At 37.1% G+C, this 18,020-nt stretch overlaps 1 protein-coding gene across 4 annotated transcripts in view; it reads right to left on the reverse strand.

Annotated features, from left to right (window-relative positions):
* LOC114080849 (heparan-alpha-glucosaminide N-acetyltransferase) overlaps positions 1-18,020 on the reverse strand; it is a 33,184-nt gene extending 15,164 nt beyond the window's left edge. For 2 of the 4 annotated variants that reach the window (XM_071610452.1, XM_071610451.1), the window contains exons 1-7: positions 17,743-18,020; positions 15,335-15,456; positions 8,197-8,333; positions 7,867-7,988; positions 5,555-5,624; positions 2,556-2,625; positions 1,781-1,890 (exon numbers count right to left, since the gene is read on the reverse strand). In XM_071610452.1, coding sequence (XP_071466553.1) covers positions 1,781-1,890; positions 2,556-2,625; positions 5,555-5,624; positions 7,867-7,988; positions 8,197-8,333; positions 15,335-15,456; positions 17,743-17,992 — 881 coding nt within the window. In that variant the 5' untranslated portion in view covers positions 17,993-18,020. Of the gene's footprint in view, positions 1-1,780; positions 1,891-2,555; positions 2,626-5,554; positions 5,625-7,866; positions 7,989-8,196; positions 8,334-15,334; positions 15,457-17,742 lie in introns of those variants that run through there. The other 2 variants (XM_071610453.1, XM_071610454.1) reach the window with 2 other exon arrangements.

The following is an 18,020-nucleotide window of genomic DNA, read 5'->3' on the forward strand; positions in this document are numbered from 1 at the left end:
CACCTGTAAATATCTTATCTTCAAAACTAGCAATGATGATTGGAAAGAAAGAAGAAAACAGTAGATTCTGAATATGCTATCATTTGGTCCTAACTGTGCAGAATGCAGAAAATAAAGACTTTAGTATATAAGGGAATAATCTGTGGGGCCTCTGTAACTCAACTAACTGGAATCAAATTCTGGCTTTAGTACCTGAGTGACCATGGGAAAATTACTTACCCCTGGCTCAATTCATCTGTGAAACAGGCATATTAAAAGTGTGTACCTGGGGCTAGAATGTGGCTCATTGCTAGAGCACTTGCCTAGCCCATGTGAGACACTGGGTTTGATCCTCAGCACCACATAAAAAATAAATTAATAAAATAAAGGTATTGTGTCCATCTACAACTAAATATAAATAAATAAATAAATTTAAAAGTGTATACCTATAGGAATGTTAAGAGACTAAATAAATTAAGACAAGTTAGGGAAGTGATAGCTGTTATTTGGATATGAGATATCTCTAAAAAAGTTCATGTGGCAATGCCCGAAGATCTGATTAGATTACAAAAGCCATAACCTAATCAGTGGACTGATCCATTTGCTGGATTATTGGGTGGTAACTGAAGGCAGATAGAGCGTGGCTGAAGGAAATAGATCAGTTGGGGAATATATTTTGTCCCTGTCCTCTGCTGCTATGAGCTGAGCAGCTCTCCTTCACCACACCCTTCCACCATGATGTTATGCCTCACCTGGGCCCAGAGCAATGGAGTCAGTTAATCATGCATGGACTGAACCTCTGAAAACATGACCACAAGATAACCTTTTTCTCCTCTAAGTTGTTCCTGTCAGGCATTGTGGTCACAGTGATGAAAAACTGACTAACACATTGGCACACAGAACTTTAAAACTGTTAGCAAATTTATTATTGTCATTATTGCTATATTGTTTTTACTTGAGTATCTCTAATCTAAAATGCTCCAAAAACCAAAACTTTTTTAGTGCTGAAATGATGCCATGAATGGAAAATTCCACACCTGACCTCATGTGACAAGTCACAGTCAAAATGCAGGCATGGGGCTGGCAGTGTAGCTCAGTGGCAGGACATGTGCTTAGCATGTATGAAACCCTACATTCAAAATTTCCAGCACCAAACAAAACAAAACAGGCACACTAAAAAGACTGTCTGAAATTACCTTCAGGCTATGTTTAGATGTAAATGAAACAAAACTGAATGGTTTAACTATGGACTTGCTATCAAAAGAGTCTGATTTTCAAATTGTTCCACCAACAGTGAAGGATGACCACTTACTCTTCCACAGGCTGGTGTTTCATTTCTGGACTGGCATGTCTTCTAAATTGTCAAGCTACTGACTGGACATGGTGGCCCAGTTTATAGTCCCAAGTATAGCCATTTGCTCAAATGCAAATGACCTTAACTCAGCAGGCTGTATACAGTAGTGGAAACTGGCTCTGGCCTTGTCCTACTCCTCTTATCAATGTACTCTAATGGACATCATAACAATTTTCTTTATTTTTTAAATTTGCAGTGCTGGGGATCAAACTCAAGTCCTTGTATATGCTAAGCACACATTCCACCACTGAGCTATATCTCAACCACTTATCATGACAATTTTCAAGTAAGGAAAGACTGCAGACTTTATTTTTATATCCAAACAATACTTTCTAGCCTAGAAAGTAATGGATATGTAAAAAATATCTCAAGTTAAGTGTGTTTATGTGTAATTACATAATCTATCAAGGACCTGTGCCCACCATGTCACAAGGGAGCCTCACATACCCCCTGAATGTGTCCACACAACGGAGACGGTATGGCGAGCCCACCTGGCGCCACATTTCTGGTTGGATATCACCACTAAGAGGGTCTGCCCTGCTTGGGGACCCCAGCTCCTTTAGAAAAAATAGAGAAAGAGATGACAATCAATAAAAGGGAGGAGTAAATTTCATTACTCAATATATTAGGAAAAAAATATTAGTGGAAAACTAAAGATAGTTTTCTGAATAATCATTTAGTTTTGTTTAGTTTTATTTTGGTTTTCCACTTTATTTGCTTTTGGTGCATTTTGTTGAGTAAGTACAAGGACAGAAGCAAACATGCCCATAATTTATTAGCACAAATTTCATGCAATATTTAATCATTAGAGTGGGCCATTGGTAATTATAGAGTTAATGTCAATGTCCCATATTCTTTGGTTTTGATCTTGACAATCTTTACTTAACTGAATGGTTTGAACAGTGCTGCCTCCAGACTGGAAAATGTCCCCATTGAAGAAAGAAAAGGGTGGAGCCTTCACAGAAGCTGAGGACTAGGCAGCTCTTTATTAAGGATATGGGTCAGGCTGGGATGTAGCTCAATGGTTGAGTGCTTGTCAGCATGTGCAAGGCCCTGGGTTCAATCCCTAGCACCATGGGGGTAAAAATTTGGGATCCTCAACCTGGTTTTTCCATAATGTAAACAAAGTTTATTGAGCTGGGCAATACTATTTACTAAATAGGAAATTAGAAACTCCAAATTTAGAAAACCAGACAATACATGATGTATCCCAATAACTCACAGAATTGATGAGGCGATCAGTTTCTCGAGAATTTATTGCCTTAGAAATCCAATTACTGAAGTCATCCAAACTGTAAATAAATAAAAGCTTTAGTTAATTCATTTTCTTTGGTATAATTTTCAAAACAATTGGATAACATATTGAAATAAAATTAATTGAAGGTTCATATTTCTATTAGTTAAAGAGCTAAACACTGAAGAAGTTTTTTAACAACATAACAATAGAAATCAAAATTTATAGCAGCCATACTTATAAGTATTTGACCCCTTACAGAATAACTTCCTCATCAGTAAAACAGAAACAGTGATGAAGCCTCTAATGAAGAGTTGTGAAAGTATTAATGATATTATTAAAATTAAAAAAGCAAAAAATTTGGCAACAACCGATATTTACTCAATATAAGAATGACTCAACACAGGATGCAGCACCTGTGTGATACAATGACACAGTGATGAGAATAACAAGACTATAGGCTCTGAACAAAGAATGAAGATAAGCTATTATATACGAAAAGCAAAAACCCAACATAGATGGTTGATTGCAACTAAGTAAAAATGCATGTGTGTGCACTGAAAAAGTGTGAAGGCAACTTTGTAATGATTCAAATACTATATTGGGTTCTTTTTCCCCACATGGCTGATTTAATCCAGGAAAAAAAATCCAGATGACATTAAGTTATTATATGATTACAAAAATATAAATATATTAGCTGGTTGTTCTTTAAATAACATTTTCACCTGGGGAAAAAAAACTTTCAAAAAGTGTACCTTAGCCTGGCAAAAAACAAAACCACTGATATGTGTTGCATTAATTTTGCCACATCTGAATTACCTAATGCATAAAACTTTTTGTTCTGTCATGAAACTTTTCAAACAGAATGAGAAAAACTAGCACACTGAATTGCCATCATTCAACTCCAACAAATATACCCACACACGGTCAATCTTATTTCATCTATACACTACCCACCACCGTCATTTATGATTAATTTATAGAAAAATCCCCAAAATCATTCATCTCATCCATAAATAATTCAATGTGTATCTCTAAAAGATAAGGACAATTTTTTCTTCTAAACATTATCATGTTAATATGTTAAGCAGTAATTCCTTAATATCATCACATAGCCAGTTCAGTTTTGATCCTGTAAATTATTTTTGACAGTTCAATTGTTCAAATCAGCATCAAAATATAATCCATACAACACACACATTTGTAATTTCTCTTTTACTCCTACAATACAACTCCCATTTCTAGTTTATTCAGCATTAATAGTGTCACTATCACATGAAAAATCTTAAAATAGATATACTTAAGGAAAGGCAAAAAGGAGAAGTGGTAATTCTCTTGCACGTGCTTGTTCTCCAAGTGAAAGCAGAGAGACTTTGTTCTTTCTACCTTTGCTGCTTCTCTTCTGGTTCCTACTAATACTAACTTCCCCAGACTTCCATGGGTATGTTGGAAAGCAATGGAGCAAGAGTAAGGGACTGTAGTTTTGTGGAGAGTAACACTCTGCCCACAGGCAGGAGAGGCAGAACCACATGCAATAGAAGTTTCAGCCCCACAGTGGGACAAGATGGAACTTCTCTTTGCAAGTGCTTGAGCTCAGCTCTCAATTACTTTAAAAAGAAATGGAACAGAACCATTCACAGATAAGCACCTCAAGTGAAAGCACATTAACAAGACAGACACTGGAATATAGGTGACTCTATGACCAGTGTGATTCTGCAATCTGTACAATCAGAAAAATGAGAAATTATACCCCAATGATTCAAATGTATGAAAAACCAGAACTCCTCTGAATTTTATTCTCTTCCTAGAATTCTATTCTGCCCCTAAAAAGCCATTAGGTTAAACATGTGCTTCTATGAAGCAAGAAGTTCTTTTACCTTTTTATACCAGTCAAGTTTTGCATACAAGGAATTAAACTATTTCTAAGATGCACAAGCTAGAAGGAAAATGGTGCATAAATTCCCCTAAAGTTTTAAGATTTCCTCAAGCTAATCAACTTTTTTTTGTACTGGGGATGGAACCCAGGGACATTTTACTACGGAACCCCATCCCCAGCCCTTTTAAATTTTTATTTTGAGACACGGTCTCACAAAATTGCTCAAGGCCTCACTATATTGCTGAGCTGGCCTCAAACTTGTGATACTCCTGCCTCAGCCACCTGAAGTGATGGGATTACAGGAGTGAGTCCTCATGCCCAGCAAAGGTGAGGTTTTCATTTTTCCAATTTGGATACAGTTCACCAATAGTCTTTTGATCCTTCCTGATATCCTAACAGGATCGATCTTATTCCTTTTATTCCAATCAATCTTCTTCCTTTTAAAACACTAAAAAACTTTGCTTCAACCAGGTCTGGATCAATTCTATGTTCAAATTTTTTCTTCTCTAGTCTACTAATTCATTCACCAGACTGGCTGTTAACTAGGCAGAGAAGAACAAATCCCTCAAGTGAGCAACTCTACAAAAGGGAGTCTGTGGGATTCTGAAGTACAGCCCCTCATCCTCCCTCTTTGCCCCCAGTTCCTGGCCTGGGAGAGGAAAGGAAAGTTGGACAGAGGGGTGGCCTCAGGGTTCAGAGGCTAAGAGGAGGAAGAGAGCACAACACAGCAGCCTCCTCCTAAAATTATCACAAGCCACTTCCACTCACTGAAAAGCAGGATGGGAGATTATTTAGGAAAAAATTATTACTCAAGTGTTTTCTTTATTTTTGGCCACGTGGGAGGATGGAAGGCAAACATTCATGAGAACTTTTGTCAAAATTTCCTTACAGAGACCGTATCTTAGTCTACACTGATTTTAATGCCTAGGACTAGAATAGACACGGTAGACACACAAATGTTCACTTAATCAAATAATAACGTTCATGTTTGTATGTTTTTAGAGACTCTGCTAGGATCAAATAATAGTCATTTGAGGGATCAAACTATCCTTTCTGAATATATTATCTCTGTGTTCTGTCCTCCACAGTCATTTCCTCTCCAACAACTTACCTCAGCAACAGCCTTAGGAAGGATATTGCAATGACGAGGGACAGACCAATAAGGAACGCAATACTCACAGCTATAAAAAGAAAGACATTATCACCAAAAATGTCATCATAGGAACCAAAGTTGTCACATCATTAAATCTAACCTATCAATTAAAAATGAAAACAATACAGGAAAAGCCTACATTTTTATATTAAATTTCCTATAAACAAGAAACTACTCTGCATGAGGGGAGTACTAATTTTTATTATGAAAAATATCAAACATACACAAAATTATAGGGAATTGTAAAATAAACCCATATATATCCACCACTCAAATTCTAGCATTGTCAAGATATTGTCACTCTCAGGACTGGGGGTTAGCTCAGTGGCAGAGCACTTGCTTAGCAAGAGTGAGACCTGGGTTCTATCCCCAGCACTGCAAAAAGAAAACAAAGAAAAAATAAAAAGAAAAAGATATCATTCGCTTCATCTATTACTAATTCTCCTCCCTTTGGGGGGGGGGGTAATGTATTTTAAAATCAATCCCAGACATCACGTCCCTATACCCCTACAGTATTCAGTATGCATTCAGTATGTACCTCTAATGCAGATGAACCTCTACAAGACATCAACCTCATGAACTTCCTGACATAGCATACCTAAAAGGTGACAACATCGCTCTGGTAGTATCCTACCAAAAAATGCAAAACCTTTACCTACTTTACCTACTCATGAGAAAACATCAAGTAACTCCAAATCCAGGGACAATCTATAAAATACTAGCCAGTACTCTTCAAAACTGTCAAGATCATGAAAGAAAAGGAAAGGCTGAGAAACTGTCCTAGATTGAATGAGATGAAGGAAGAACTGACACCTAAATGTACATGGATCCTAGATTGGTCCTGGACCAGAAAATGGACATCAAAAGGGACAATTTGAAAAATTTAAATAAGCCTAAATAGATCAGTATTATAAGAATGTTAAGCACCTGGTTTCAATAACTGCACATGAACTACTCTTACTATGATTATACAGTTTAAGGGTATAAGGGCAGCCAGGTAAAGGGTATTTAGGAGTTGTTTTGTTTTGTTTGCAACATGTTTGTAACCTAAAACTATTTCAAAATCAAAAGTTTCTTTAAAATGAACTATTTCCTTAATATAACTACAAGGTGTTACAAAATTTAACAAAAATTTTCTAGTACTGAAGAAGCAACTTCTGCAATTGACCATGTAACTGGCAGATGTGTTAAGCTGGTAAAAGCCTGATCCCTCCAGTGTAAAGTTCCCCTTTCATCTGAGGATTTTTGCAAAATTATTTCATTAGGACTTGCAAAATAACCTACCATTCGGCCACATTAGCTGGGATTCTAAAAAGAAGCCATGCTCATCAATTAGTACAATTTGGTTATCTTTTTCAATTATAGTTAAAACAGGATAATGTTTAAATCTTTCCTTTCAACCGATACTTTTAAATCACCCTAGTCAACACAAGTGCCCTAGTTACCTCCAAAGACAACCAGAGTATTACTTTGTTTTTGTTTTGAATTGGGGAGGGGGCCTCACTCTAATTTCATAATGATCCCATAGTTTTTATGTATCCATTATTTTTCATCAATGACATTTATTTTTATTTTTAATGCTTAAATTGTCCCATATTGGTCCTTTCATATTGTCTTCTACATTCTTCTGCAATAACTTTGGACTCTGATATTTCTCTGTGAACTGTGTATATTAGTGCCACAGGGATTCATTACTGTGTCTTGAAAGGCAAGAGAACAATTATCTAATGGAGAGCTCAGGATGACAGATTTTCTTCAATGGAATTATTATAGAATGAATAATCCCTTCTTAATGTAAAGGGAACCTCTGGGCTCATTATCAGTAGACACATACAGGAAATACTACACCCTAAATCCTAAAACAAGGAAAGCCAATTATCCTATTTCTTACTTCTTTCCATTGAATTAATTTTTTTATTTATTTATGATTCATAATTAAGCTTAATAATGATATGGGGATATGTTGATATATTATACAATTTTTAATATATCACCTAATTTTCTTAGTGTACATCAGTGACACAATAAAAAAATATTACAATTGGGCTGGGAGGCATGACAAGTGCTTACTACCAAACACAAATCCTAAGGGTTCTATTTCTAGCACCAAACAAAAATATAATCATACCAAAACTAAATGGTATAGATATCTGTAAGCCAGATTTTCATTTATATGCTATAGACTGCTTCAATTTACAAAGAGTACTCAAAAACTAAAACCTCCGGAAATGCAAATTTTTAAAAAAAATCAACGAAGAGCATATACATACGAAGGTCACTGTCAACTGGATTCTTATTAACAACTAGGTCACACGCAATTTCACTGACTCCATTGTAAGTGTCCTTTACCAAGACAGAATAGTTTCCAAATTCTCCAAATTTGTATTCCAGCCTAAAAGGATGAGATAAAAATATGACAAATGGCTAGATTAGGGACAGAGTTGGACTTTCCCAATTCACCAAGGGAAAATGATATTCCTTTCTGGGTATAGATCAGTAGAGATAAAATATATTTAAGAGAGTAAAAACAAAACCACATAAGAAAAAAAGTAGAGAGAAAACTCAGACTTAAATTAGATCACATCAAAGCAAAAACGAACCTACAAACTTCTTTCTCTTCCAGGGTATCATTAATTTGTAGAACAGATCTGTGCTGGGTACTGACAGAGACTGCTGCAATGCTGGGTTTCCCAGGTTTCCCACTCTGAGAAACATTTACCAGAAACTGAAACAAGCACTGTAAGATAAATGCACAACAGGTAAACTGTGAGGGGTTTTCTGCAGTGTTACAGACCAAACCCAAAACCCAGGGTCTTTAGCAGGGCTGAGTTATCCCTACAGCCCTGTTAGGGGATTTTTAGAGTCTCTGGGTTGATGGGGGACATGACTACACAAATGAAAATCCTATCATGAATTTTCCTTCACACTTATGACTTAATGTAAAATTTACCAATTATTTTATACTAAAACAATGATTGTTGCTATGAACTAAAAATCTCCACAAATTGGCAAGTCTAGCCTACATTAAATCTTGCATCCTATTGTTTTACTTATTATTTAACAAGTAAACTTCCATGATTGTACATAACATACACTTTACAACACTTAATGGATGCCCCATATTTCAACCATCACTATAATTGTGTGTACTTGGGATGGTTTCAAAGCTTTTCTGTTTTTCCTTTTGATGTTTTTTGTTATATAAATATGCTGTTTTAAAAGATCTCCACATGAGATTCTCTTTCCTTTAAATTCTTTCCCTGAGGTAAATTTCCAAAAGTAAGATTTACTAGATAAAAAGTAATCCTTTTAATGATTCCTGTTACAAGTGGTCAAATAGTACACAAATAAGAAAAATTACAGGGGCTGGGGATATGGCTCAAGCAGTAGCGCACTCGCCTGGCATGTGTGAGGCACTGGGTTCGATCCTCAGCACCGTATAAAAATAAAATAAAGATATTGTGTCCACCTAAAGCTAAAAAATAAATATTAAAAAAAGAAAAATTACAAACATTTTATTTGTTTATTATTATTATTTTTTTAATGTGGTGCTGGGGATCAAACCCAGTACCTCACACTTGCTAGGCAAGTGCTCTACCACTAAGCCACAACCCCAGCCCATCTTGCTAGGATTTTTATATAATTCTTATATTTGTTCATTTACTAGGTATCTATTTCACAACTTTAAGAATGAATTTTAAATTATCTAGAGATGAAATGGGTCAGTGCTTTTGCTATTTTGTTTCCATGTTGTGAGCCATAAGACCTCAAGTTCTCCTGAACTTAATCTGAGAAATGTCCCCATATACTGTAATAATAAATTTTTAACCATCTCAAGTATTTTTCCATTCTGTTACTTCCATTTCATCTTGTTATATTTTATTATTTTTAATTAAAGTTTTTAAATTTTTAGATAGTCATACTAATCTGGCTTATTTCTTCTATTGCTTTATTAATTTAAAAACATTCCGCTTTTCTTTTCTTTTTTTAGTTTGTGGGGTATACTTTTTAAATTTAATCCCCTTGGAGTATTTGATAGATGAAATATAGTAATTTGAATTATCTTCCCCATAATTTTAGTCATAATACTTTGTATTCTTTTTTTTTTATTTCCAAAACTGGGGATTGAACCCCATGGCACTGTACCACTGAACTATATCACCAACACCAACCCCTCTTTCTTTTTCTTTTTCTTTTCTTTTCCTTTTTTTTTTTTTTTCTTTTTCTGAGACAAGGTCTCACTAAATTGCACAGGATGGCCTTGAATTTACAATCCTCCTGCCTCAGCCTCCTGAGAAGCTGGGATTACAGGCATGTACCACTATACCTGGCTAAGAAAATCAGGTTTTGAATCTTAAATTTAACATCTTATAAATATTTGTTGGAAAAAAATGTTTGTTAGACCATAATATTTTAAATTTCAGCTGATATATTTATTGTAATTTATTTTTTTCCTGAGCCTATGGTTTTTTCGTTTGTTTTTTGTTGTTTATACATTTTTTTTAGTTGCAGATGCACACATTACCTTTATTTTATTTATTTATTTTAGGTGGCTCATTGAACTCAGTGCCTCACATGTGCGAGGCAAGTACTCTATCTACCACTGAGCCACAACCCCAGCCCCAATTTATTGTAATTTCTAATATTTTTAATTCTCATTATTCCTTTAAATTTATGAATTCTACGACTTTTAAGTTTTAAACATTTCTTGACTCTTTTTCGCAATTCTTCTCATGACTAATTTAAATACTTACTACTTTTTTTATACCTTTATTTTATTTATTTATTTTTTATGTGGTGCTGAGGATCGAACCCAGTGCCCAGCACATGCTAGGCGAGCGGAGCGCTCTATCACTGAGCCACACCCCAGCCCAAATACTTATTACTTTCATTGCTTCCCTTTTTTGTGTGTTAGATGATTACATTGTTTGCTTGCCAAAACTTTGAGATAGATACCAACAGTTTTATACTTCCCTTTTTCATTCTCGTTAATAAAGCAGAACTCTGATAAAGCCTCTGGCCACAAAAAGTCACTGTATGTATCTTAATCTAGGTCTCACCATTTGTAAAATCCTCTCTATTCTACTATTGTGAGTATGTATTCAATTCCCAGTAACACCTCCCACCCAAAAAAATTGAAATAATGTTTTGTAAGAATTTCTTTCGCCTGACCTAAAGATTTTTCATTGAAATACTTATATTATATGGCTATTTCATTAGTTTGTTTTCTGTTGTGCAAAGGAATGTGGGATATATAATCCCTCCTTTTGCTATCTATTTATTTAGTCTCATTTGACCTCACATATGATCAATGTTATTGTGAAATAAATATAGATATTGTTGGAGCTATCTATTTTTTTCTATTTAATTCCTGTGATAAGTGTCACTTGTTTATTGCCAATAAAGACACTTAGAAAGGCCTTATTCTGCTTCAATTTACGTATACTAAGTCATGAAATGTTCATAAGGAGAAAGTTCCATTTTTCCTCTGGGTTCATAAGTAAAGAAAGTGAGGCACAGAGTAAAAGTAAGTGCCGTACTCAAATTCACACAGATATAAAGTGACAGAGGCCAGGCATGGTGGTGCAGGCCTATAATCCAGGAACTTGGGAGGCTGAGACAGGAGGATATTATATTCAAGGCTAGCCACAGCAATTCAGCAAGGCCCTAAGCAATTTAGTCAGATGAGACCCTGTCTCAAAATACAAAATAAGAGCTAGGGATGTAGCCCAGTGGCAAAGTGTCCCTGGGCTCAAAGCACAGTACCTAATAATAATGATGATGATGATGATGATGACAATGATGACGACGTGACAGAGGTGGGACTTGAACCAGGCACTTTAGCTGTGGAATCCATGCTCTTCACCACTTCATTCCACCACGCTGGTTCAGTTGAGCTGGTTAAACCCCAGTCAGCTTGCTCTATCACAGTCTGATAAATGTGTATTGTCATTTGTCTCTACAACTTTGTTTTGCAGTTTCTACCATTATTTTCTATTTGCTTTGCATAAATTGGTAGACTTTTATCTAGGCTATCCATATTTTAGTATTAACATTCCTTTATCACTTATGTAAATACTAAAGCTTTGACTGGACCCTTTTATTCCAACATCTACCTCATCAAAAAAGTATGATTTCCTTTCTGTTTTCAACGTATTCTTTATAAGTACAATATCATGTTTGGGTTTTTAAAACTTTATTTATCAATATTTGTTTATGTATGTTTAACATATTTTGTATGTTTTTTTGAAAGGATCATTTTTAAGTATATTTTTTAGTTGTCAATGGATTTTTCACTTTATTTATTTTTATTCAGTGCTAAGGATCAAACCCAGGGCCTCACATATGACAGGCAAGTGCTCTACCACTGAGCCACAACCTCAGCACTAACATATTATGTATATTTAACTGTTTAACTTTTACCAAAAGTGATTTTGAATCATCCACACTATTTTCAATACAATCTGAGAGTCTTCCCCCCCCCCCCCCCCCCCCCCGCAGTGCTGGAGATTGAACCCAGTGCTTTGTGCATGTTAGGCTCTACCACTGAGCTACACCCCCAGCCCTTGAGGGTCTTATTTTTATAGAAGTTAGTACATTTGCATTTGTTATAATCATTCTAGTTTTAATTACCCTGAATTCCCTCCTCTGCTTTAATTCTTTTTCCATTTATATGATTTCTATGTTGTATATTTTTCCTTCTTTAGTAATATTTTAAAGATACAGCAACCTTATCTATATTTATCACACTTAGAGCATGTCTACTTACAAAAAATGTTTTTTATTCTAGTTTACGCTTGAAAATAATAATCATTCAAAAGTAACAGATAACCACTTTGAATTCCCTCAATGCAATAAAAGCACAGAATTTCTATATTCCTCTTCCACTCCCTCTTTTTTTTTAAATTTTTTTTTAATATTTATTTTTTAGTTGTAGTTGGTTAAACACAATACCTTTATTTTATTTATTTTTATGTGGTGCTGAGGATCGAACTCAGGGCCTTGCACATGCTAGGTGAGCACTCTGCTGCTTAGCCACAACCCAGCCCCTCCACTCCCTCTTTTCCATTCTCCTACCTCCAGATCCCATAAGGAAGGAATATTATTTAGTATCCTTAAGAGCAATTTTCATTGTCTTTTTGTCAGTTACATCTTAATTATGTCCATTATAATAGTTGCTCATTGCTAACAATACAATAACAAACTTTCTCTAAATCTTGTTCTCTATTCAAAAGAACTTGGTAATACATTATAATTGTTTTTAGATGTGTTAAAGCTATCCATCACCAGACATGGTGGCACATCCTTGTAATCCCAGTGACTCAGGAGGCTGAGGCAGGAGGATTACAAATTCAAGGCCAGTCTCAGTAACTCAGTGAGGCCCTAAACAACTTAGCAAGATCCTGTCTCAAAAACAGAAAATTTTTAAAATGGCCGAGGATGTGTCTCAGGCTAAGTACCCTGGGTCCAGTCCCCTATTCCAAAACAAAACAAAACAAAAAAGCTATCAAGCTATAAAAACTGATCTACATGTTTTTTCTATGTTTATGGATCTATAAAAGTCTTTCTATTTTAGGAAAGTGAGATAAAGAAAAGGGAATAGGAAATTCTCAACTAGGTAATTGGTCTCTAAGGCATGCCTTCACTTTTAAATATCTTAAAGATATCAGTCTACCTTTCCCAGATTTTTATTATGTTGTATTAAATATATATAAAGTTATTATAATTTGCATTCTTTTGAATACTTGTCTCTCCTTTGACCCTTATTTTTTAAAGATTACCAAATTATTAGCTAGGCATGGTGGCACATACCTGTAGTAATCCCAGTACTTGAGTAGGTGAGGCAGGAGGATCTTGAGTTCAAAGCCAGCCTCAGCAAAAGCTAGGTACTAAGCTATGCAGTGAGACTCTGTCTCTAAATAAAATACAAAATAGGACTGTGGCTGTGGCTCAGTGGTAGAGCACTTGCCTAGCATGTGTGAAGCACTGGGTTCGATTCTTGGCACCACATATAAATAAATGAATAAAATAAAAAGATCCATCAATATCTAAAAAAAATTAATTTTTTTTAAAAAGACTTCCAAATTATTAAAGTTCAAATTTAAAACAGTTTAAGTACAGATATCATTCTCTGGTTGCTTAACCTTTAAAGGGTCATAAGTTTCTTTTTCTTCAATTGCAGGACATACTCTTACTATAATAATTAACTCTGTCCCACTCCTTTACACATTTTCCTTAGACACAATGATCTCTAAACCCTTTTAGTAAATTACTAATTTGTGTGTGTGTGCAATACTGGGGATCAAATCCAGGGCCTCACACATACCAGACACATTGCTCTACCACTGAGCTACTTCCTAGCCCTTCTGTTTTTTGGATTCTTTAGTCTGTTACCTGACCATGATTTGTATCAATGAGACTGATATTTTTGTTTTGTTTTGTTTCCAGGAATTGAACCCAGGGGTGTTTAGCCACTTAGCAACATTCTCAGCCCTTTTTATTTTTTGAGACAAAGTCTCACTAAGTTGTTTAGGGCCTTGCTAAGTTGCTGAGGCTGGCTTTGAACTTGCAATCCTCCTGCCTAAGCCTCCCTAGTCACTGGGATTATAGGCATGCACCACCATGCCTGGCTACTTTTTATTCTAATAATACTCTTACTGCCCTTCATCTCATATATTATCAATACAGTTGACCCACCCCCACTGGACAACTTGATTTCTGTGGACTTTACACCTTTTTTTTAGTTGTCAATGGGCCTCTATTTTACTTATTTCTATATGGTGCTGAGGATCCAGCCCAGTGCCTCACACATGCTAGGCAAGCGCTCTACCACTGAGCTATAACCCAGCCCAACTTTAGATCTTTTAAAATCTTGTTAGAAGAAATTTGCCCATTCTCTGAATTATGTTTCTTGTCACTTTAATTTCAGCTGTTATTGACTTTTTTTTTTCAGGCTTCTTTAGGCTCTTTATAGGCTGATAAAACCTTTTACTCCCAGTGCTAGGGATAGGACCTAGGGCCCTCCCCATGCTAGGCAAGTACTCTACCACAACACAGCTCCTGGCTAATAAATTTTGTCTTCAGCTACTTTTGTTTTTAACTATTACAGGTCTTCTTTTTTTCATAGATTTTTCGATGGGTTTAATCAAATAAAGGGGTATTGTATACTATGTTCCATCATCTTTTCAGTTGATGCCTGTACTGACAATTTTGGTTCTGGAAAGCTGTTTATAGTCGGGCATGGTGGTGTATACCTGAATCCCAATTACCAGGGAAGCTGAGGAGGATCACAAGTTCAAGGCCAGCCTAGACAACTTAGGGAAACCCTCTCTCAAAATAAAATTTAAAAAGAACTAGGGATGTGGCTTAGTCGTAGAGCTCTTGCCTACTATATATGAGGCCCTGGGTTCAATCCCAGTATCACACACAAAAAATAAATAAATAAATAAGTACATACCTACATACATAAATCTTTATTTTCAGAGAGGCAGATTCCTGCTCTAATGGTCTTTCCCTCAACTTGCACCTTCCTACTGTTCTCACTATGCTTGTCCTCAGAGATGACCCAGGTACTCTCCCTTGATTACATTTCTTCTAACTCCTTATTATAACCTGTCTGTTTCCTTACCTATAAAAATTGAAAGTAACATGTAAAGGGCCTTAGATGTGAGGGCATTAAGGATCATATCAAACAAGCCCCAAGGGAAACAAAACTATGACTTTGAACACGATACATACACAGTAACAGCGTTCCGATTTCCAGTAAACAGTCAAGTTTGTTCCCAGTCGTTCATTATGGATGAGTAGCAAAGCCTGATCCATCTTCAGCTCCACATGCCTTTTTTTATCTAAGTCTAAATCTGATAAGAATAGAAAGAAAAGTTAAAAAATAAAAATAAACCCAAAAGATGTGCTAGAGACGAAAAAAGTACATCAGTAAGTGCTTCTCAAATACCTGCACTCTATAGAGTTTTAGGAGTCTCTAAAACATTGCTTTCAGTACACACGAATGTATGTGTGCATGCAAGTGCATTCACATACACACATAGGTACCCTTTGGCACAGATGCCTCTACTACAAACAAGGATTTGGTTGACACCATTCACATCCAGTGTGCAAAAAGACTGTGAAATGAACTTACACCCATCAAATGCTAAAATGAGACAGGCACTGAATTTAACAGTTTCCATATAATGACAACCTTGTGAACTAAGTATTTTCTCCATTTTTCAGAAGAATAAATTAAGGCTCACGAGAGTTAGATACAGCCTATCGCCACAGAGTTTTCTAATGAAATCAATGATCTAAACCCCAGTGGTATGTTTTCAAAACCCTGACTTTCCTCTATCATGTTACCAGTCTATGAGCTCAGCTTGGGCAGTTTGTTAGAAATGCAGAGCTCCAGCCCCTCTACCTCACCACGGGCAGGTTAGCAGGATTCCTAGATGACCTGTACATTCTTAAAAGTTTGAGAAGTCCAGCTCTTGATCACTTTGGTGTGGGGTTCTCAATCTCTTTGTCACTTCAATGACAGATTTGAGAGGGGACAGGAGTGGATTACACACTTGAAGGGTTAGAAGGTAAGCCTCAGTCTGAATGGAAGACCCACTGTTCTGATATTGAATCAGATGCACAGGCCCCCGTTTACTAGATGGCATTCTTAGGATAACATAAAGGTGACAGACATTCAGAATGTAGGGTGTAGTCTAATATGTATGAAGCCTTGGGTTCCATGGCCAGCACTGTAGAGGGAGGGAGGGAAGAAGGAAAGGGATGGAGGGAAGGAAAGGGATGGGAATGGAGGGGAGGATGCATACTCTATGTTTTGCTAATTTGGAAAACAAACTGAACTGATATTATCTGAAATTAAAGCAAAGTAGTTCATTTAAACCAACTGATATTGTGTGGAAGAGAAATCAATCTACCCTCTAGCTTCTAAGCAAAAGGAAAATAAGGAGTAACCAGCCAGGCGCAGTGGTGCACGCCTATAATATCAGCAGGTTAGGAGGCTGAGACAGGAGGATTTTGAGTTCAAAGCTAGCCGCCGCAGTGGTGAGGTGCTAAGCATCTCAGTGAGACCCTGTCTCTAAATAAATATTAAATAGGGCTGGGGATGAATGCCCTGAGTTCAATCCCCAGTACAAAAAAATAAAATAAAATAAGCTTAACTATGTAATCACCCCACTAGAAAGGCATCAATTTAGCCTCTTATTTTGTAATTTGAAAGCCTTTTTCAGGCTTCCCCAATAACTCATCTGAATGGTTCAGAAATTTTCACTTTACCAGCTTAAATCCCTCATCATTTTTATCTTAATTTACCCTTTCTTTGCTCAGTGAAGACAAAACACACGGATAAAACTCTTAATTATCCAATGATACTTTTTCTTCTCTAAGATAAATAAAAGACTACCCATCATTTTTTTAATATTTATTTTTTAGTTGTAGTTGAACACAATACCTTTATTTATTTATTTTTATGTGGTACTGAGGATCGAACCCAGGGCCTCGCATGTGCTAGGCGAACAATCTACCACTGAGCCACAGCCCCAGTCCCAGCCCATATCCACCTTTTTTTTTTTTTTGATCTTCAGTATCCTTCTGGAAAACTTTTGACACACACAGTGTTTGGGTCCAGGGCTACAACACAGTACGTTAAATGTGTACAACTCCCCAGAAGTCTAGTTTATTCACAAGCCTCTCCCCAGAGGATGATTTGATCTGGATCCAGGGATCTGTCTAGTCCACAAACTCCCTTAAGTCAGTGTTTAGGGCCAGGGGCCCAGGTAGTCCTATCACTCGGGAGGGTGAGTCACTTGCCTCTCTTCTCCCTCCTTCCATCCCCTTTTCCCTATCAGAACACAGGAGTTTGGGTGTCTTGTGTATGTGGAGTTAAGATTGCCCCCTTTCCCCAATCAGAATCTTGTAGGAGGAAGACATAATGAACTTCTAAAAAACAGCTGAGGACATTTTATATACTGACTTCCTCCGTCCGACCTCAGTCTTATTTTCCTGTACGCCCCTCCTTTTATAATTGAAAGGACTCCAAGCTATTATGTACTCTGCCGTGGGGGGAACACTTGTGCGCAGCACAGCTCATCACGCCCACAGGCCGGCCGTGGAGGGAAGCAGGGCCGCGGCGCACTCACCTCGCTGCTGCTCGGCTTCAGCGCCCTGCTCTGGGGAGCCGCCAGGGGCCAGCAGCGCGGCGCTCAGCATGGACGCCGCCAGCAGCAGCGCAGCAAGCGCCCAGCCGGCGCCCAGCGCCCCGCGCATGTCGCCCGCCGCGCTCTCCAGCCGCAGCTTCCTCCCCGGCGCCGCCTCCTGGAACGCAGCTCCAGCGCCGCCGCGCTCTTCCGCCCTGCGCTTCTTGGCGGTGGGCGGCCGCGCGCCCGTCATCGCCTCCACTCGGATGCCGTCACTACAG

The sequence above is a fragment of the Marmota flaviventris genome, chromosome 3, assembly GCF_047511675.1.
Source record: "Marmota flaviventris isolate mMarFla1 chromosome 3, mMarFla1.hap1, whole genome shotgun sequence".
Taxonomy (NCBI): Eukaryota; Metazoa; Chordata; class Mammalia; order Rodentia; family Sciuridae; genus Marmota; species Marmota flaviventris.